Source organism: Mugil cephalus, chromosome 19, assembly GCF_022458985.1.
Source record: "Mugil cephalus isolate CIBA_MC_2020 chromosome 19, CIBA_Mcephalus_1.1, whole genome shotgun sequence".
NCBI lineage: Eukaryota > Metazoa > Chordata > Actinopteri > Mugiliformes > Mugilidae > Mugil > Mugil cephalus.
The window spans coordinates 13,146,939-13,167,120 of record NC_061788.1 but is presented as its reverse complement, the minus strand read 5'-3'; the positions used below and the strand labels follow the sequence as shown (position 1 = coordinate 13,167,120).

The following is a 20,182-nucleotide window of genomic DNA, read 5'->3' as shown; positions in this document are numbered from 1 at the left end:
ATATATTTTTTTTTATTCATATAATAATTTGCTGTTTTAGGTAGGATTTTTAATTTATATGCTCTAATAAAAACAATATTCAAGACAGAGAGCCCGGCAACAAATTGTTTATTTGCTGACTTAAAGGAAACAGGATAATTTTCACATATTTCTTCACACCGACAGAAGTGGACGAATATGAAACAATTTAAACCAATGGAAGTAAAACAAAGATGCTATTTTTAATCCATTACAGAATAGTAATACAATTACAGTACGTATTTACTGTAACATTACAAAGTGCAAATAAAGGATGGTGTGTTTGTTTTCAGGGAGAAGTATGACGCCTTATGCGAAATGCACTGATTATTGCACCATCTTGTGGTGGATTTAAGTCAGTACAACATCTGTTAATAATTTACATAAATAGAACTGTCCATAAGAAATGTGGGGTTTACGAAGTAACCACATTCAGGCAATTAAAAGTGTAAAAACATTTTATTAACATCTCAACAGTTTGCTGTCCTGTCGTCCTATTATTCCGATGTACAACATGAATACAAATGTATGAAATGCAACGAAAGAGGTTGAAGGGCCCCCTTGATTGCACGCTGTACATGATGTGTGGACCGCATCGCAACAGACTCAACAAATAAATTAAGACATTTACAGGCAAAGAAACATGCAGAAAAAAAAAAGAACATGAAATCAGACCCTCATAATTCTGATGAATGAAGTGGAAGTGTGGCGAGATTGTTTGTATTATAAGTCCACATGGGACATCGCTGTTACATCATCGGTTACTTGGACTTGCAAATTGAAAACGTTCCTAGTGCGACATAAATCCCACTGATCCCAGAGATTTCTGATACAAGGCACAAATGGCTTATAGTTATACACAAACTGAACAAATGTTTAACACCATATGAACCAAGGTAGCATGTTAATATATCAAACACACATTTAATTACTTCTCTTATTTTACTGGACGTTGCCTAAAGTCATACTATATGATATTAAATGCCGTGACTGACTTGTTAAATTACTGTACAGTTTTTTAAGCCAATTTATACAACTTGAAATTACAGTAAAGCTGACTAAGATAATTGCTTTTTTAAATTACATTTGTCTTTCAGATTCCCTCCTAACTCTTTAGTAGTTTAAGTTACAGTTATTATTTATAGATTGATTTTAATAATTTAACATTTTGCAAGAGTAGAATATATAATAATATCCAGGTATACTAACTCTGACCATGGAGCTCCGTTTGCGTGGCTAATTTGTTAAAATGCAGCCACAGGCAAGAAGGTAGCACAAGAAGTAAGTTAAAGGGATAGTTTCTGGGTTTCTGTGAATTTTCTGGCGTGTCTGGTTTAGTTTGTTGGCATTGTCCACACAAGACCATTTCTTGACTTCTGTGCCAGTTCACCTGTTTGCCTCTCTGAATAAAGGTGTTACATAACGACTATGGATAAGTATCGCATACAACCCCCACACCTGAAATACCACTTTAACCTGATAATAAAAGAAGCATTCTGAAAAAGCTTCACATTCAACGTGTTAGAGTCACTAACAAAATACTAGCTGAGGTACATGAGTTATTACTAAGAGAAATGCAAATCCTGATTGATCAGTCAACATGTGGCTTTGTGTTGGACTCTGTTAGAAATGCAAAGACGGACAGGTAAATGGAGATAAAAAAAAAAAAAAAAAGAACATATAAAAGTGTGACTTTTGTCCAGGGTTTCCCGGAGTTGTGAAGCCAACAGTGCAGCTACGTCAACCTCAGTCTGTCACCGACAGATTAGTCATCGGAAAGCCACCTCCCTGGTTTCCTATTAAAGGCTCTGCAAGTACGGTTATGAACATGCAATCATCCCAAGCACACGCGGCCACAAGCGAACATTTAAAGAAAAAGTGTCTCATCTAGACATCCCACATCCAAACTATATAAAGTGTCCGGATGAAACAACTTAACCTAAATGTCTGAACAAACAAACAAACAAAAAAAACATTCTAAACGTTGGATTGCTTTCATGAAAAGTCTGCTGTGCAAGTTCACGCATTTATAACGCTAAAACATCTGTACAAGTGTTTTTTTTTTTGTTGTTGTTGCTTTTCTTTTTACAAACAGCCTCAATATTTACTATTTAAGTTATTGTCCCCCCCCCAAAAAAAATCTTCTCGTACCATAAAAGTGATGATGCATAAAATACTTTGGGAAAAAATAAAAGTTCATTCTGAAAGGCACCGATCAGGTCAGTGGTTTGACACGGAGTGGACCGAAAATAAAGTCTGAGAACGCCCTCTCCGCCCAGCATCTGTCCCTCTGACCTCGCGGCCTTTTGACCCGCACGCTCTCCGCGGCTACGTCTGCGCCGCACTAAAGTTCATCCCTGTAGGCAGCTGACAACATTTGGGGCGCGGCCCCTTTCAGGGTCTTGTGGGAACCCCTCCAGTCGGTCTTCACCGAGTCATCGTCCCACAGGGTCGACGTCTCCGTGTCGCTCAGCCACTGGGGATCACCGGCGTAGTGGCAAGGCTGGACCAGGAGGGGGCTCGCGCTGAAGGCTTGCAAGTTTCGGTTGGGGAAATGGGACATGTAGTCCTCACTGCGAAGGAAGAAGAGGGACAAGGGACATTTTTGGCTTGATTCATTTCTAGAATTAAAACCACATTTTGAATGTCACAATAAAAGCTTCTAATTACAGGGAGCGAAACCGCATCAGACCTTAAATATTTTGCGCATGTCTTTTAGCGAATTTAGTATATTTTAAACATCAGTTAATGGATATTTTGTGATCCATTTGGAATACACTAATTTGACAAGAGATGGAGACAGAGGCTGATTTCAGAGACAGTTCAGTTACTCTTAGCATGAAGGGCGACAGAAGGCCCAATGTGTGGGGCGCAGTCGTTGTGCATTCTTAGCAGGGTAGTCAAGCATATCAAATTAGAATCACAGAGGTGAGGGAGAGACAGAGAGAGGGACCAGAGAAAGTGGGCTGGCCAGAAGCCAGCTTTCCACACATGATGGAGCCCACAAACACTGCCAAGCCTTCTGGTATGCCACAAGGTGCAGTTAATTTCTTACAGTCGGTGCCTGATGATCAGAACAGTTGTCTGGTTGAGGCTAATGTTGGAGATATTAGGGTGAGAAATGGGGGCAGGGTTTCATGTCAGAACCATTAGATTAAAAAACATGTCCAGAAGTGAAGTTAATATTTGATCAAGCTCTATTTTTTTTTTTGAAGATGTTTTTCGACGTATGCACCTTTGTGTCATACCACAAACCACAGATTGCACATAAAACTACGCCGCTGCTTCGGTAAAGAGGTGGAGGAGGAGTTAGCGGGATGTTTTTAGGATGTTGGCAGGAACTAAATGTTCTGCTATTTTATGAGAGATTTTTGGTTCATTTTCCAAAAGGCATTTTAAAAAAAGGCGACTGGACTCACAGAGTTTCTTGCTAAGTATCAAGCTGTTAATGGCAATTAGTGGCACCACTTTCTGGTTCTCAAAGAAACATGTCAAGCAAGTTTCTGATTTTTTTTTCCCACACAGTTTCCTATTTAAACCTCAATTTTCCACTAGTCTCTTAGAACTGAAGAAGCTATTCGGATGTGAAACGTCTTAAAGAAAGTCCAGTTGCCTTTTTTAAAAGTCTTCTGGATTACTGTGACCTGGATGACTGAAAACCTTCACAGAGACTTGGTTTGTTTGTTACTAGATGGCATAGAGACCAAAAAGAATGAAAGAAAAGAAGCCAAGAGGGGGGGGCGCCAGTTTCACTAGTCACCAGTTTTTAACCAGTAAGCTATTGCATGTGTCTCCCTACATGTACAATATTCAGAGCTTTAAGTGTTTTGTGGCATGTGATGTTTGATCGAGGAAAAAAAACCTTGTTAATGGGTGATATTGTCAGGTTCGAGCAGTCAACTGAGTTCGTCTACCAATGGAATGAGAGTAACGCAGCTTTCCCTCCCCAGGCTACCGCCACTAGCCAGTCAGAAGTAGGGTGCATCTTGGAAAACCTGCTTGAGACCCAGCTGCAGCTGATGCTGCATTCAAGACAACTTCGGAGAAAATGAGCTCTAAGTTGTCAAGCTCTGAAGTCACTGCTTCCAAAACAACTGCTTCACATATTTAAATGTTCAGCAAACGATGACAATATACCAATATCCAGTATCATATAATCCAACATTTCCTCCGAGTTAACCTGTAAGATGAACACTTAAAATTTAGGTCAAAAAAGTTAAAATTAGAATTTCCTTGGAAAATGTGTCCTGACTGCAAAGAAAGGACTGATAAATAGTAAAATATATATATGTATAATAACTAATATTAAATGTTAGGATGTAAATTTTGCAATTTTGAGATAGAATGTGATCTACAGTTGTTTTTGAAACTGAATTAAAGGGTTAAATTCCTCAAAAAAGGGGGAAAAGTTCAGGCTCAGTGGAGTGGGGCGCCCCTGTTCTGCTTTAGAAGACCATGTAAGACAGGGAGACCCCATCAAGACGGCAATTGTTTGGGGCTCTGTGAGAAAATGAAACTTATTTTCACTGTCACTGTAGTAACGTAAAAATAGATGTCATTTATTTCATCTATGAACTAATGTCATTTCTGTTGGTTAGGTCCTGGATGTGCTGGTCTGATGTACACCGATCAGGTATGACATTATGATATTGTGTCTGGCAACAGGATGTTGTTAGTGGGGAACCTTTGGGTGCTATGGGTTGAGGGGAGGGGCCTCTGTGGATCAGTTATTCCCGTGCATCCCACAGGTACTTGATCAGTTAAATGTTGTGGCTGATGGGCGCATGACTAAAAATGTCAGAAGAAATGGACGTTTTGCAACACGTCTGACTCAAACACATCCAAAAATATTCCCTGCTGGCTGTAAGAGTGGCAGCCCGCAATGTCCAGAATCCAGACAGTCAATCGCAAAAGGAACACGTAAAAAGGGAAAATGTTCAGGAACAAGATCTTTTTTTGAATGCTTCATTCTATTTCAAACGTTAAAGTTTTTTTAGAGAAACTCACTAAAATAAAACCACAGTCTTACACTGTAGTTCTTTAATCTACACAACTAAGTTAAATACAAAGCATGTATACAAGTTTAGGCAGCTATAGGAGAGAATGTTCTTAGCAATTACGAGGTCTGTTTTATCTTTATAGGTCGGGGAGATTATAGTGTACTGAAAGACAGGTTTTATTATAGAAGTCATTGAACATGATTTGGAAACAAATGTCAAATCCCTGAGCTGAAGTATGTGCAGAGTTGCAGGAATGTGTGTGTGTATAAAAAAAACAAATGAGTGGGTTTCTGGGTTCGTTGCCTGCGTGACACTTACTTGGGATGCTTGTCATACATGATGGGGAGGAATTCGTCGACAGGCAGCATCTTGGAAAGCGGCTCAGCGTTGAGCAGCTTTAAGGCTCCCTGCAGCGAGATGGCGTACGACAGCGTCCAGTACGAATAATCAGCCACCACCAAGTTCCGAACGTGCTCCACCGGCTCCTCGTTCCCGGGATTCACCTGCTTCCTGCCTAGGTATCTGTGGCAACATAAAAAAAAAAAATTAAAAAAAGTGGAGAAAAAAAGAAACACATGCTGTGGCTTAAAGCTGTCATTCATTTGGTCAAGATTTCTGCACAACAGATTGGAATCTACTTTTCTTTTCTTTTTTTTCCGCGGCATATGCGCCGCACATGGGCTCCATCAGAAAACTGGGCCGGTCCTCGGTGTAATCCTCAGCATGATTTCAATTAAAAACAGTCGTTTCTACAATACAAATACGTGTTTAACTTTGGATTCACATACACAGGAACCTGCAACGATTCCACTGCGAAATCTAGAAATGATGGATGCTGCGTTCCTGGAGGTTGAGTTTTCTTCTGACTCCAAACTCCGTCCCTCAGTACAAGCGCTACTGGCTCATGACACCGTGAACCAAAACAACAACTGTGAGAAGGAAACGCAGCTCACATGATGTCCCAGTCCAGCTCCACCTGTTCCACCTCCTCCATCAGTCTGAGCACTCGCCGCTTGAAGTTGGGCTGAAACCGGACGTCGTCTTCAAAGATCAGCGCCTTTTCCATCTGCAGGTCCACCATCTGAGGAAAAGAGGGGAAAGGAATCAGGAATCAGAACTGAAAAGTAGATTACAGATATAAACTGATGAACTCATAATCATAAACCAACTTTTATCTTTAAGACACTAAACATGTTATGAGCCTTCTGCTTTGAATTATAAACCAGAATAAACGGAAAAAAAAAATTATGTCATCTTAACACTGCAGGCTGGGATCTTCACACATAAAAAAACCATCTGTTCGATCCAGACTGTTGCCAAACAAGTCCAAAGATCTCGGTTAAGTCCGATTAAATCTCTCCGTATTTTGCGGCAGAAAAGAGTTGTCGTCTGTCTTATTCCTGCGCTGGCACACCGCTGGGAATTAGCCTTACGTCAACCAGAAATTATGCTTTGATGGCTCGCAGAGTTAAATGGTTATGGTGGCGATGGTTACGAATGAATTCATTATCTCTGGCAGACAACAAGAATGAAAACCCAAGAAAGATATTCTGATGCACCGGATAAAAAAAGAAAGTGTTCCAAGGAACGACTGCAGTCTGAAAAACAAACCAACTGACTACAATTGCAGCACCAGTTTCCACGTTGGAGCGCTCTAGCAAAAATAAAAAGGGGCTGAGGAACTGCAGACATATGTCGTACACATGCATAAAAAGCTGCATGAATAAGACAGTGAGATCCAGTTTCTCCGTGCGCAAATGGTTGGATAAAAAAAAACAATAGATCTGTCCGTGAGCACAGGTCGTACTGACAGTGTTTCTACATTTAGTGCCAGAACAGGGAGCGTGCGACAATGTGTGGCGTCAACGTGCGCGGGTCCTGTCTGTCCGTCGCGGCCTCTCACCTCCTTCCAGATGAAATAGTGACTGAGGAAGCAGCCCACTTCTCCTTTGGTCAGGGTGCGCCCAGAGAAGGGGTCGTAGTAGCCTGGCAGCAGGTCGACGCCCAGGATCTTGATGTCACTGCTGTTCAGGGCGCTGCATACGGACACATGTACAAAGGTTACATCAGGGGAAAAAAAAAAGTCCATATTGTACAGCACTCATGGTTAATACGTGCTTAGTACTGCAACTGAAATTAACCTTGAACCAAGAGTAGTATCCAGGTTTTTAATCCTGTGAGAGTAATTGACCAATCATCACATGTCTCTAGAGAGTAAACTATAAAACTAAACAGAGGCAGCCAAATGAAAGGAATAACGAGGCGGTGTCAATGAGCTGGAGTCCTAAATAAAAGTCCGACATATTGTCAAAAGTGTTTCTCTTTCTTGTGGAAACACACAAAGCAGTCCCTCCATCTAATCCACCTGACGAATACCATCCTGTTGAGCCTTTGTCTGAGCGTGCACTCACTTTCCATCAACAGCGTCTACAACCTTGACGTCAATCTCCAGCTCGTTCAGAGAGAACAGCATCCTGTCTCTGCGGTCGGGACGCCGCCTCAGATTGATCAGATATATCTGAAGACATCAGGACAAGCGATTATTTAACTGCAACCGTCAACTCTGGCTTCAGAAAACAAGTCCACTACACCATGCGCTCCTTACGTGCAAGAACAACTTTTCAGAAAAATCATGCTTCGCATTTAGTCTGGACAAGGGGAAAAAGAAGCCGTTGTTAAAAACCTGAACAGCAATGTGCAAAGAATGCCTACCTCATCAAAACCCATGAGGTCCCTCTGTTTTGGGAATACGTGGACGAAGCGTGAAGCATGCATCGGGGGACCGTCGACTGTTTGACAAAACAGACAATGCAGATGTGAATGGTACGATAAGGAACTGGAAACGTACGTCCCTGATGTTGTCAACAGTGAATCGGCGTGGTCTTACTCATGGACTCAAGGTGGACGTGGACAAAGTTGATGCGATCGTCCTCCAGGGTCTGGTGAGGTTTGGCCGGGACGTTCAGGTAGCCGTAGCGCTCCTTGTTACACAGGTACATCTGTATCTCTGAGTCGACCAGTCAACAAACGAACAAAATTTGATTAAGTGAGGCGTTTACTGGTGAACATTTGAGGATTTTTTTCCAACAGCGAATCGCTGACAACAGTTGCTAACGGACCTGCAGCCCGGCAGGAGAAGGCGAAAACGATGATGTCGTCATAGGGCCACGAGTAGTCCTCGTGAGGGGGGTAGAAAGCCAGTTTCTTCATGCCCTCCTTCCTCAGGTCCATCAGCAGGGTGCTGTGGACCATGGGCACCGGGAAGCAGCCCACCCTGTGACGGTGACGGGTGGGGAAGTACTCAGCTGTCCGACGGTAGTATCCCTAAAAGAGGGAGGAATGCAGAAAACTCTGAACACCAGTTGTGTTTTTACTTAGGTTTTTCTCAAATGTTCTCTTAACAGTTCATGACTATTGGCCAAAACATTATGACCTAATACGATGATGGTGGCCTACTTTGCCTCCAAAAAGCAGCGACTTGTTGAAGCGTGGATGTCACTAGGGCTCTAACGGTGGGTTGTGGTATCTGGCACCCAAATGTAGGTAAGCCTCCACTCTAATGCTCCATTGTCCAGCTGGTGATCATATGACCACTGCAGGCACTTTTGAACTGTGGACAGGGACTAGTATTAATCTGCTCAGCAGTTTCAGAGCTAGAGTAGCTCATATGTTGGGGCCAGTCTTTGTTCCCTGTGTGCATCAAAGGGCCTTGGCCGCCCCATTACCCTTTCACTTGTTCACCTCTTATTTTGCATGAAAATACTTTTGATGACTGATTGAGGATTGCAGGATGCTGTGACCCAGTCACCGAGCCCTCAATTTTTTTTTTTAAAGTCACTTTGACAGGCACCGTGATATGAGATAATCTGATCGGGTGTGTAATCTAATATTGAGCCACCGCTCACCTGCGGAGTGATGCCACACCAGTAGTTGGAGTACCCTCCCTGAGAGTCCAACATGGGCGCGATGACTGACTTGTTCTCTGCAATGAGCAGGTTCAGGGTGTCTGGGTTGGTGAGGATATTGTCTGTGTCGGCGTACTGAAACAGAGGAAAGAGAGAAGTAAATGTAGTGTCCATTCGTCTAGTCAGAGCAGGACAGGACAAGAAGAAAATTCAACCTGATGAATGGAAAAGACAAAGAAAACACTGACATCAGTCTCACACACAAGAGAGATTATTTTATAAAGTACCAGGATGTAGTCGGCCCAGCGTTTCCTGGCAAAGTTGAGCGCTGCCTGCTTGAGCTTCATTACATACTCATATCTGCTGTTGGGCCAGTGCTTAGGACCCAGCTCTCCCGCATAAGACCTTAAACAGGAAGAGAAGTTATTGCAAGCTAAAAGATAACATTTTAAATGCTGTCATTTAATACAGAGTTGGGTTGTTTTTATCTATAGCTGAGGCACAAGCCCACACTCACTGACACATATCGACAAGCAGAGACATCATTAATTCTTTTCAGAAAAAGTATTTTTACCAAGCAAAAAATAAAATCCATCAAATGGTAAATGAAATGCACTCATATCATAGCACTTTTTTTTTAATCCCAGAAGCAAGATCAACTCCCCTGCACACAAATGTTTTAAAGTTGGAAACACTCTGATTATGCTCCAGCAAAGATCTGCAGGGTCAATCAAATCATGCGTTGGGCGTGTTCCATGTAGCGACAGACAGAAGAGTAACAGACTTTCAAAACAACATGGCTCCAATTGGTTTTAGAACTATCCACAGAGCAGATCTGTATTGGCTGAAACATGACCCATAGGGAAATCCACATGGCGTGTTACCAGACTCAAAATTACAACGTTCCTTATTCACCCATTCTCACACCAGAACTGGGAGCTGCCATGCAGGATGCTTGCCCGGCATCTTGAGCAACATCAGACTCGTTGTCTTGCCCAATTACGCCAGCTGCAATTTTAAGCAATAGTTTCAAATGACAAAAGATGAAGGTGTGAACTTATGGAATGACCACCTAATTAAATTGCATAAATGCTGAATAAAGTGCAAGGGGGAATGCTGACTGACAGATGCACAGCACAACTTGGAAAAAATTTTTTCACTCAATATTCCCATTTTCAGGCCTTTTACACATCCACACACAACAAACCAAACCATTGTTTCCATCTATACAGGTAAACTTGCAGGTATGCATGATTATGACGCTGGTGTATGTACATGAATATTTAACGCTGGCACGTATCAAGTGTTCTATCAACCATAGAAACAATGTCAGTGACAGAAGCTTGGGATTGCATCATGCGTAAAGAGCAAAACACGCATAAAAAAAAAAATGGATTAAAAACAGCTGGACAGAAAAGTTTCATGGCTGCGGCAGATTAATTCAGTCAGACTGAATAAGCACAAATAATTTCCACTAATGGCGTCTTCAGCTCAGACAGATGTCCGGACACACACTTAAGGACAAGCAGAGACGTGCTGCATGCAAAACGGAAAATTATTTTAATTTCCGGGCAAAGCCGCAACGAACTTATGACAAACTTAAGAGGCTATAAAAGAGCGTTAAAAACAATCTTGTGGTCAAAAGAAAGACAAGTACCAATGTGTTAAGTGCAGTTTTGAGCAGGACCGTTTGTACGGGGGTTGTTTTATTCCGTTACTACCCAGTTTCAGTGTTATCCTGATAAATGTGAGTTAGAAAGGTGACTTTTCCTCACACGAGCGCACCTCCTGACGTGTCCCAACCAGTGGACTATTTTCTCACCAGCCTGTGAATAAAATCCAGCGCATTCGTCTTATGTGTGGACTTACGTGGGCTGCTCCATCGGTCTCCACTCGACATAATGGTAATATTTCTGCATGACAGTCAGCCACTCTTTCAGGATGGCTGTGGTGTTATCCGAGTTGTGATCTGTGGCAGCCCTGGGGAGAGAATGAGAGAAAAGAATGTGAGGTAACGAGCAGCTGTCCTCTGCCTGTACATCTCTCTCAATGTCTGAATTACTCTTTGACTTTTGAGGACTTTCTGGTGAACCCATTCACCGTTGGACACGGGAGAGCAGGCAGCCAGCGGTCGAGATACTGTATGCCTTGGATCTCTCTTTTTTTGGAGTTATTTTCAGAAGTGTGACTGCGGTAAACCTTTACTTGGCGGGATGCAGCAGTGACCAAAATGACAACATCCACACTGGGACAACTAATTAGGAGGATGACTATTGGACTAGGAAGGCTGGATTTTAAAGTGTTGTTTGCACGTGTCAGATCAAATGTCTTTTAATTCGCCAGACTGTCTGACAGCCACACCTTTAAATGATAAAATATATTTACAATATCTTGTTTTATTTCAAGAAAACGTCGCATACATCTGTTTTTGCCACACAGAAATGCATTTTAAGTCGGATCAGCTTTACTTCATGCCAGAGATGCACTGCTAAAAAAAAAAAACAGCTGTACTCAATCCCAGCTGGTTAATTTACAGGGTGACATGCTTTAAGTCAAAGTTAAACCACTGCATGGATATTCTAGCTACTCTAGACAGACTCCCCAAAACATTTGGAGAAATCCAGAGCAGGACATGAATGCGACGCACTGAAAGGCAGCCTGCACAGAGAAAGGCGCAGAGGGAACAGGGGAGGGGTAGGACGCCGCTGCTTTCACGAACTAATTTAAATGCCATTGACCTTTTGAACGGCTGCTATAGTCGGATTAAAAAGGAGACCGACTGTACAAACAGCCCGGCAGCAGAGCATGCAGGAAACCCACCACACAGAGATGCGATCTTTGGGGTAGTTGAGCCTCTCCAGAGCCCCGAGGTAGTACGGCAGCGAATGCGCCGCGTTTCTGGCTATGATTGCGATGACCACGGTGGGAGGCTGCATTTTCGACTCCTCGGGATACTTCTCCTCCGAAAAGTAGCACTCGGCCTGGAAAAGCAAGGCCCCTAAGACTAGAAAGCGGAGAAACATGGTGGAGAGGCTGCGAGGGCAAACAGTCCACGGCGGTTCTCAGCGGCGGCTCGTATCCGCTGTACGCGTCAGCACTCCAAGAAAAAGAAAGAAAGGGGGGAAGAAAAAAAAAATCAGGGCTTTCCCAAATTTTCAGCCCCCTTACTTCATGTAGGAGTTGGCTTTTTCCAAGAACGAATCCAAACCTGACCAAAACAACTTCCGCTGTGGCAAACTCATCCAAAGATGGAGGCGTGATTTGTGGAGAGAATGTTCATAAACTTAAAGCAGGCGAGGGAGAAATGATCTGGAGAGGAAAGCTCGAGCGCTTACTACAGGAAAAGGGGAAGATAAAATAAATAAATAAAGTAAAGAAACATAACAAAAAATGAAGTTGTGCCGGAATGAGTCACCGCGTAACTCTAAACATTTTGACTGTCGACGTGGACAATTACACACTCAAAATATCAACAGTGCAAAAGTCATATACATTTAATATATAGCCTATACGTATAAATACTTCGTAAGTGAGATCCTGGTTACCATGTATCAAAGTGAAGCCTGCGGTCCACAAAGAGAAGTGTGTGGAATTCTGCAGCAATTCATAGATTCGCCAGCAGGGGGAGGGTTTGATCCAGAAGATGAACCGTAACGTGATTGGATCTTTTCACCGGGTGACACACTCAGATGAAACTGTACAATCTTACAATAATCAGCACTCATACCTATAATCTTCTACATTTAGAAGTGTTGTAATAGATTTATAAAAGCTGCGATGTACGGTTTTACATTCAAAACACATACTAATCGATGTTTAACCATAAAAAGCACACAGCAATCTATATTTTTAGCCACAAAACTGTACTAATGAAACACACTATGTATAATTGACATCCAACTTTGTAATTTGCGAATATTATTATGCTACTCTACTGAAGTAAGTGTGGATGAGATGCATGTTTGCAGCATTATCATGAGGCCTACCACCGGATAGTACTGGGATGTAACTGATGAATATTTCGCTACTCGAGTATTTTCATGCCACTTTAGACGTCTAGTCCTCTACAGTTTCTTGGGGATGTATATTACATTCATAATAGTTGCAGTGAACCATTTTACAATTTAAACATATGACAAAAAAATTAGTTTTAAGTTGATATACACCACCAAGTCTATTGCTTTTGACACAAAACTACAATAAAGTAAGACACAAAAAATGAGCCACCATTCTTCATAAAGACAGCTCTAATTTATAATATGACAATGGTATAACATTCTTAACTGAATTAAGTGGTGTTGATATATTCCTGTTATAAGATTAAAGCACTTCTTGCACCACCTTTGCAAGTTGTCATTTTACTCAGATGCTTGGAAATATTTGGGATGCATGTTTGCATTCAGAGGGGATGTATAGCATTTCTGTAATAGCAGCAATGTGCAATTTTACATAACATACATAACTGAAAAGGAGAAACTCTGAGTAATGACTATGCTACCTTATAATATGCTGATAGGATAATACTTCTGTACGTAAGTGGTGCTGATACTAAAATGAGATTGAGATGAGAGTATGTTCACTACTTATTAATCACAATTACTTGAATATATCACAGTATATCATCTGGCAGCATGTCTGCAGCACAGTCTGATTAAGTGAATGCCATTAGTGTAGAGGGGGGCTCTTGTAAAAAGGTTAAGTAATACGTTTAAAGTACTAAACACCGAAGGCCTGATGGTGATTGTGATGATGAAGACTCAACCAAAAACAAACCAACATTCACAGAAAAGCTCATATCTCAAATTAGGTTTGCAGGAAGCGGAGGATGAGGGTATTCTTCAAATACAGCTTGTGTCAATTTCCACTTGCACCTTTGCCTTTATTTATCACAACCCCGAGTGGTCTGTTGACAAGAGAAGATGTAGGTTTTAGTGCTCTCACACGGCCCATTGTTCAGAAGGGGGCAAAGAAAACAGAGATTAGTTCTTCAGTATATAAAAGGGTCAAAGATGCGTCTTGCGTGTGTTGGCTGACGCGAGGGGAGGATGCAGGAGCAGACAGGTGCACCGAGTTTAGTGCTTAGGAGTGGTGTGATGGGTTAAAATGGACTGTTAAAACAGGGGTGTTAATGAGGGTTGGATCACCGAGTGCAGGAAGGGAAAAAGTTGCTATGCAAAGATATGACACAACCCCAAGTTAAGCTCTCAGTTAAATCTCAGTTAATGGCGTCTGGCGAAAAACCCCTTCAAGAAAACCCAGCAATTCCATTGTTTTTTCCACACACGCTCATCAATAATTGACCCAGTTTGAGAAAACTCCTGTGACAGATGATATCTGTGCTGTAATAAAACCACAGGGCCACTGTAGGTAACGTGCAGCAAGTCTGATCCTCTTTTTAGTTTGTAGCACATTGTCAAAAGTGATTTTTGTGATGCGCCGTTCCCGTCTGTATAATAAATCATGTGCTTACGTGTTGATATGGACTGACCAAGTAATCAACTTTGATAGATAAGATATAACACTATCAGTAAAGGAACAATCTTGGTGATAGAAACCAAATCAAGTCTGTCGTCCTCCATCATGTCACACTCATACTGTACCCTCACATGCACATAAACACGGTTAAATCTTCAGAGAAGCTGTTTTTAGACCGGACTAAGGGAAACTGAAATGAAAATTAAAAGAAATCTAAAAGACTTAGTGGGGTGCGTTCAAGGGTGCAAATGCGTTTTAACTGATGCTCCATCTGCTCGAGTGAAAATCCAACATCAGCAGTGGACAGGAGGCTTGTGAGAAAGGGGAGTGATGGGAACAGGAGGAAGGGAATAAAACCGATAGAAAGGACGACGGGGAAAGGAGAAAAAAAATGGGAAGATGCATAAATGTGGGTGGGAAATAATAAGCAAAGTGGTATATAATGAATTTTGACTCTTTTGGCAGGCTCTGTGAATGAACCGAGGCCGTCAAGGCTGACAATGGTGGCCTCCTGGTTGAAGGGGCTGTTTGTGTGGACAGGTCACCGAGGGTTGAGGGTCAAATCTCTGCTATTCATGACACCCCGAGTGTTAGCGTTCACGCACGCACGCACGCCGGGGCCACTTTCCCAGCATTGGTGGCTGTGGCGGATCTGGGAGAGTTCAACCTCGGGGTGCACTAACTTTTCACAGCGAGGTCAAGGGTGGAGGTGGCGTTTGTGCGTGGGGGTGTGTGAACGTGGGGGGACAGGGCGAGAAAGACAAAAAGCAAACGCTCATTGTTTTGACCAGATTGCGGCAGAAAGGGTAAAAGAAAGAACCGCAATTACATGTGGATTATACTTGTGTTGTGCAGCTTCACTTTAAAAAAAAAACACATGTTCTCATTTACCTCTAGTGGTATCTGTGATAAAGGTGGTTTTGTGCAGGTTTTAAGTACCGTCTTTGAGATATCTGCCTCTGTCCTACTACAATGGAGGTGATCATTATGATGCAGTGGAGCAGCGAAAAGCAACGTTTAGGACGTTAATGTGTTTGTACAGAATTCTTTCCCGGATATCAGCTTTCATTGGAGCTACACTGAAAAACAGTCAACAGCGTGTTGACTCTGCAGTGATTCTGTTTGGACATGCTGCTGATGAAATTTATCCGGCTCAGAGCACCACCACTGAAACTACATCCACCTCTATGGTACGGGAGCACAAATGTCAGAAACAAACATCTGAAAATTCCTGCATGGCTAGAAACCAGTTTAGAAATTTGGACGACCTGACCCGATAATGCATAGTGGGGGGTCTATGCACGACTCACACCAGCACACTATAAGCCCTCAGCCTCTCTTTCATCTTTTCTTCACCCCTCTCAGAGCGTCTTGGTTGGAGGATGAATGGCTGGAGGTTAGGGTGTGATTCTGGCTGTGTGCTGGGACGGGGACCGGTGGGCAGCGCGGAGTCGTGACATTCTCACAGGCTTCCGGGACCTTTATTGCCGTGGCAATAATCAATAGCGTTCCCACAGAGACGTCTTTTGGCTGGGCAGGTCAATACCTGTCACTCAGGGTCTGAGCTGCGGCACATATACCCTCTTACTCAGCAGCTATGGCAGCCTCATCTCTGTCTGCCCCCCCACCTCTCATGTCATCCTGCATGTGTCCCAGGAGCGTAATACATACTTAATATACTTCATAGTTTCATCATTTGAGAAGCTGGTCAGAGCACGTTATCTGCAGCTATCTTCTCGACGTGAACGTACTCCCACCAATTTGTTTTCTGATAATTTCGCTGCATCTCTCTTCGGATTTGGAAAATTCTCCCGGGGTTATGAAACTTTTCAAAACTCATTTCATGGACGAAAAATTTGATCGCAACTTAATAATTTAAGGTAGCGAGCAGCTGGGAGCTCAGTTAATTTTACCTGACACTGACAGTGAATATATTACATGTGCGGGCTGCTTTTCAATTTTTCATTCAGCTCCCCACATTTAGTGTTGGCAATAACCGATGTACGATTAAATCTGTGGCCACATTATTTGAATTTTAGGGGCGCACATTTTTGTTGCGGTGAAATTTAGATAAATCAGCCGGGGACGTGGGAAGAAATGATTTTGCAGTGGCTTGAACTTTTATTTTTTGTCAATTAGCTCCTAATTATGCCTAACTTGCCCAATGTATTTTGTGCTTGTGTGCGTTCACTTAAAAGTGACAAGCATATTTGCAGTAAATGAAGTACAAGCCTCAGTATTTTGTTTAAATCTCTAATTCTCAGCCTCACAGACGCCACGTTTGTGGCTACAACTGACGTGTGAAGAGGAGATTCTGTGGAGCTGGCAGCTGTATGGATAAATTGACTGCCAGGCCAGTGGGCTGGGTGTTTTTTTTTTTTTCTTCCCCAGGTGGCCAATATTGCTTGTTTGACTCAAGCACTTAAAGAGAATTGCTTCAGTAAAAAAAAAAAAAAAAAAAAAGGAAGAAGAAAAAAAAAAGACTCATGTACATCAAAGCCCAGGCATTACTCAACAGTCAGCACAAAGAAACTGGTTGTCAGTCTGAAGTAACGAGATTAAGGGGTCAGTGAGTGACACAGGTAGGGCTGCGTTTGTTCTAAGGGTTGTCAGAAAGATCCTCGATAAAACAATTTTGATTTAATTTAATTTCGTGTGTTTAATGTCGTCATATTTAACCAAAGTGGAGGTTTTAAACTGGAAAAGATATAACGATTTACATATAAAGATATAAAGATATTTGGTTGTTCTCTAGAACAAATAATCTACTTTTACAAACATTTTTTTGTGTTGATTTTACTTAATTAACTTAAATGAATGCATTTTACAGACAGAACCATCTGACAGTTTTGCAAGAAAAGACTGTTTCATGTAACTAGATATATTTTATGCATATTCCAGTTGATTTCAATCTAATTTTATTTTTTAAATACACATACGCAACGACACACAGATGTTCACCCGCACCCTCGTGCCTCGTGAGCTGCACAAAGTAACGGTGAGATTAGTGTGGACTCTGCTTCCTGTCTTCTCCTTTGCTCCCTGGATGACGCTGTCCGTCTCCTCGTTGCCAAGCAACAACGCAGCCACTGTCAAAGAATTCTAGGGGATGTTTAGGCAGCGGCATGCTTGGGGGGGTGGGGGTGGGTGGGGGGTAGTCTGTGTGTGTGTGTGTGTGGTTAGATGGTGGCAGAAGAGGAGTAGGAGGTAGAGAGTGTATTCGTCTGAGCGGAGAGCAGCAGAACGCGCCCGGATATGCATTTATACGGGAATTTGCTTTTAATCTTTTAATCTAAGCAATTACGCTGACACTTGGTGATTTATTTCACAATGCGCCGCAAAGTGTACCTCTAATCTTTGATGGGTAGACATCAAGAAAACACTCTCCACACTCAAACTAATGTTTTTGTGTTTTTGGTGATATAGCTGCCGGATCACAGTGACTGATTCCTGTCGGTTTGAGTGGAAATAAAAACCGTCCTCTTTTGAACTTTCTGACACATCTTACCCATAGGCAACAGCACACATGAGAATTAAATAAGCGTGCCAGATATAAGGAGATTGTGGGACGTGTAAAGAACTTCTAATGGAAGCTACAACTGTCTCTCTGGTGCGTCACGGCCTTAAGACTTGTATAGAACTCCTGTGCCGCTCTGTAATTAGTTCCCTTCATCTGCTGTCTGTCTCCTTTAATGCTCCTGGTTGTGCATCACATTTCCTGCCTGTCTTTAACATACAGTGTTGGAAAAAAAAATTTAAATTAAAATTTTACAGAGTTACACAAGAATCTTTTTTTGTGTGTCAAATGGTGTCTACATTAGACTGACACAAACAAATACAAATTAGATTTATTTTGTTCATTGTTTACAAGAAAAACTAACAAAACGAAATTCTTGTTGACGGTTTCAATACGTCAGTTCTCAACATCGTCCGGTATCAATGTCAACAAATAACAGAGAATGTGTTCAAAACTGAACAAAAAATAAATAAACCATCACATCATCAAGTTAATATTTAGTAGTCCTGCCATTAGCAGCAGTAGAGCTCTAATCCTGGCTGCCACGTTCCCCACAAGCCTTTCACACTGTTGAGAGGTATTCTTGTCCCATTCTTCTTGAGTAACCACTTTTAATTCCTGTAAATTCTTCAATTTGCGCTTTGAAACAGACCTTTTGATAATCCACCACAGATTTTCATTGGGGCTCATGTCCGGGGATTGAGCTGGCCACTCTAAGACCTGGATACTGTGTTCCTGCAGCCAAGTTCTACTGGCCCTGGATGTGTGGCAAAAGGGGCATTATTTTGTTGAAACATCCAGTTTTGACCTTGACGGAACAGAACACGTGCAGAAGGGAGCATGTGGGTTTGGAGAATGGCACGATATTTGGCAGAGTTGAATGTGCCATCGCAGACAGTGACATGACCAACACCAGCAGCACTCATGCATCCCCAAACCAGGATACTGCCTCCACCATTTGTGACAGTAGGTGCTGTACATGCTAGAGATAATGCTTGGCCTGTTCTTCTGGATCAGCAGCACCCTTACATCAGCAGGAGGAAGATAAAGCTGGAAACTGGACTCATCTGATCACAGAATCTTCTTCCAGTTCCTGACTGTCCAGGTCTTTTGTGCTTGGACCAAACAACACCAGGCTAACCTCTGTCTCTCACTGATCAGGAGCTTCTTGACGGCCTTGTAGGACCTTAAGCCGTGATCTAAAAGTCTACCACGTACAGTAGAACACTGGACACCAGTTTGGTTTGACGACTGCTGTTGGAGCTCCTTTGATGTCAGTCGGTGGTTTTCCCAGGGTGTGATCATTTCTTGCCGAATAACCTTAGACACCCAGATCTTGGGTTGTCCTCTAAGCTGTTGTTTCGTCTGTATTTTTGCAGAGTGTATCCAACTGCTGAGGGATTGCATCTGCACTTCCTGGTGTTCTGGCGGCAGCTGTACCCTTCCTGTATGAGAATCTGTATCTTCAGGCGTGTTTCCTGCGTTAGGTTCCTTGTTTTAGCCATTTTTGTCTCTGAAGAACTGTCAAATGCACTGGCTTTATATAGCACGGCAACAGAAAAATGTGTCTTTTAATAAAAAGCACGACCTTCATTAGTGGATCACGAGTACAAAAATGACCCAGTACTTAAAATGTATCTTTATGGACGTTTTTAAGGGCTGTTTTAGGATTTGTTTAGTATTTTGTCTGTGACTGCACTAAAAGAAATTGCACTAAGAGTAATTGTTAATGCAATATTTCACAACTGCATGAGGTGCCCGAAAACTTTTTTTTTTTTTTTTCCCACAACTGTAGTCTTTAAGCATCCAGTTAAGATGAGTAAGCTTTCCTGCTCCTGGGTGAACTTCTCCTTCATAAGGATCCCCTTCAGTGCGGCAGCAGGTAGATATATGGATGGAGGATTTGTGTTTGTCCACTGAGCCTTTTCAGAAACTCCCAATTTACCTCTTTGTCCATTTGACTCTGTGTCCTGGCTCACCGAAACTGCCTTCCCACTATAAATTTCACTGACATTCCCTGCCTCTCTCTCTAACCTCTCTACTCTGTTGTTCATCCTCTGTGGCTGTGCCCTAGCAGCGGGGAGGAGATGCCTTCACCAGAGGAGGGTTATTTTAAGGATTCCCCTGTTCCCTTTGTCCTCTCTCTCCCTCTCTCCCTCTCTCCCATCTCCCGACGGGATGGTTTCATAGCCCACCTCCCCGACTGGGCCTCCCTCTCCCCTGCCAGGCCTTTTAGCCAGCGGGTTAAACATTGATTTGTGAATGAA

At 42.4% G+C, this 20,182-nt stretch overlaps 1 protein-coding gene across 2 annotated transcripts; it reads right to left on the bottom strand.

Annotated features, from left to right (window-relative positions):
- Positions 1–458: 458 nt before the first annotated feature.
- Positions 459–12,616, bottom strand: cercam (cerebral endothelial cell adhesion molecule). 2 transcript variants are annotated; one of them, XM_047570533.1, is made up of 13 exons: positions 12,469–12,517; positions 11,744–12,257; positions 10,793–10,903; positions 9,211–9,328; positions 8,924–9,058; positions 8,138–8,342; positions 7,906–8,025; positions 7,731–7,807; positions 7,430–7,536; positions 6,922–7,054; positions 5,972–6,099; positions 5,337–5,540; positions 459–2,591 (listed from the first exon to the last, which is right to left on the bottom strand). In XM_047570533.1, the coding sequence occupies exons 2-13, from the start codon at positions 11,944–11,946 to the stop codon at positions 2,363–2,365; spliced, it is 1,770 nt and encodes a 589-aa protein (XP_047426489.1). In that variant the 5' UTR covers positions 11,947–12,257; positions 12,469–12,517; the 3' UTR covers positions 459–2,362. The 2 variants fall into 2 exon arrangements, with proteins under 2 accessions (XP_047426489.1, XP_047426488.1); XM_047570532.1 differs by having other exon boundaries at positions 11,744–12,616.
- Between the last annotated feature and the right edge of the window lie 7,566 nt (positions 12,617–20,182).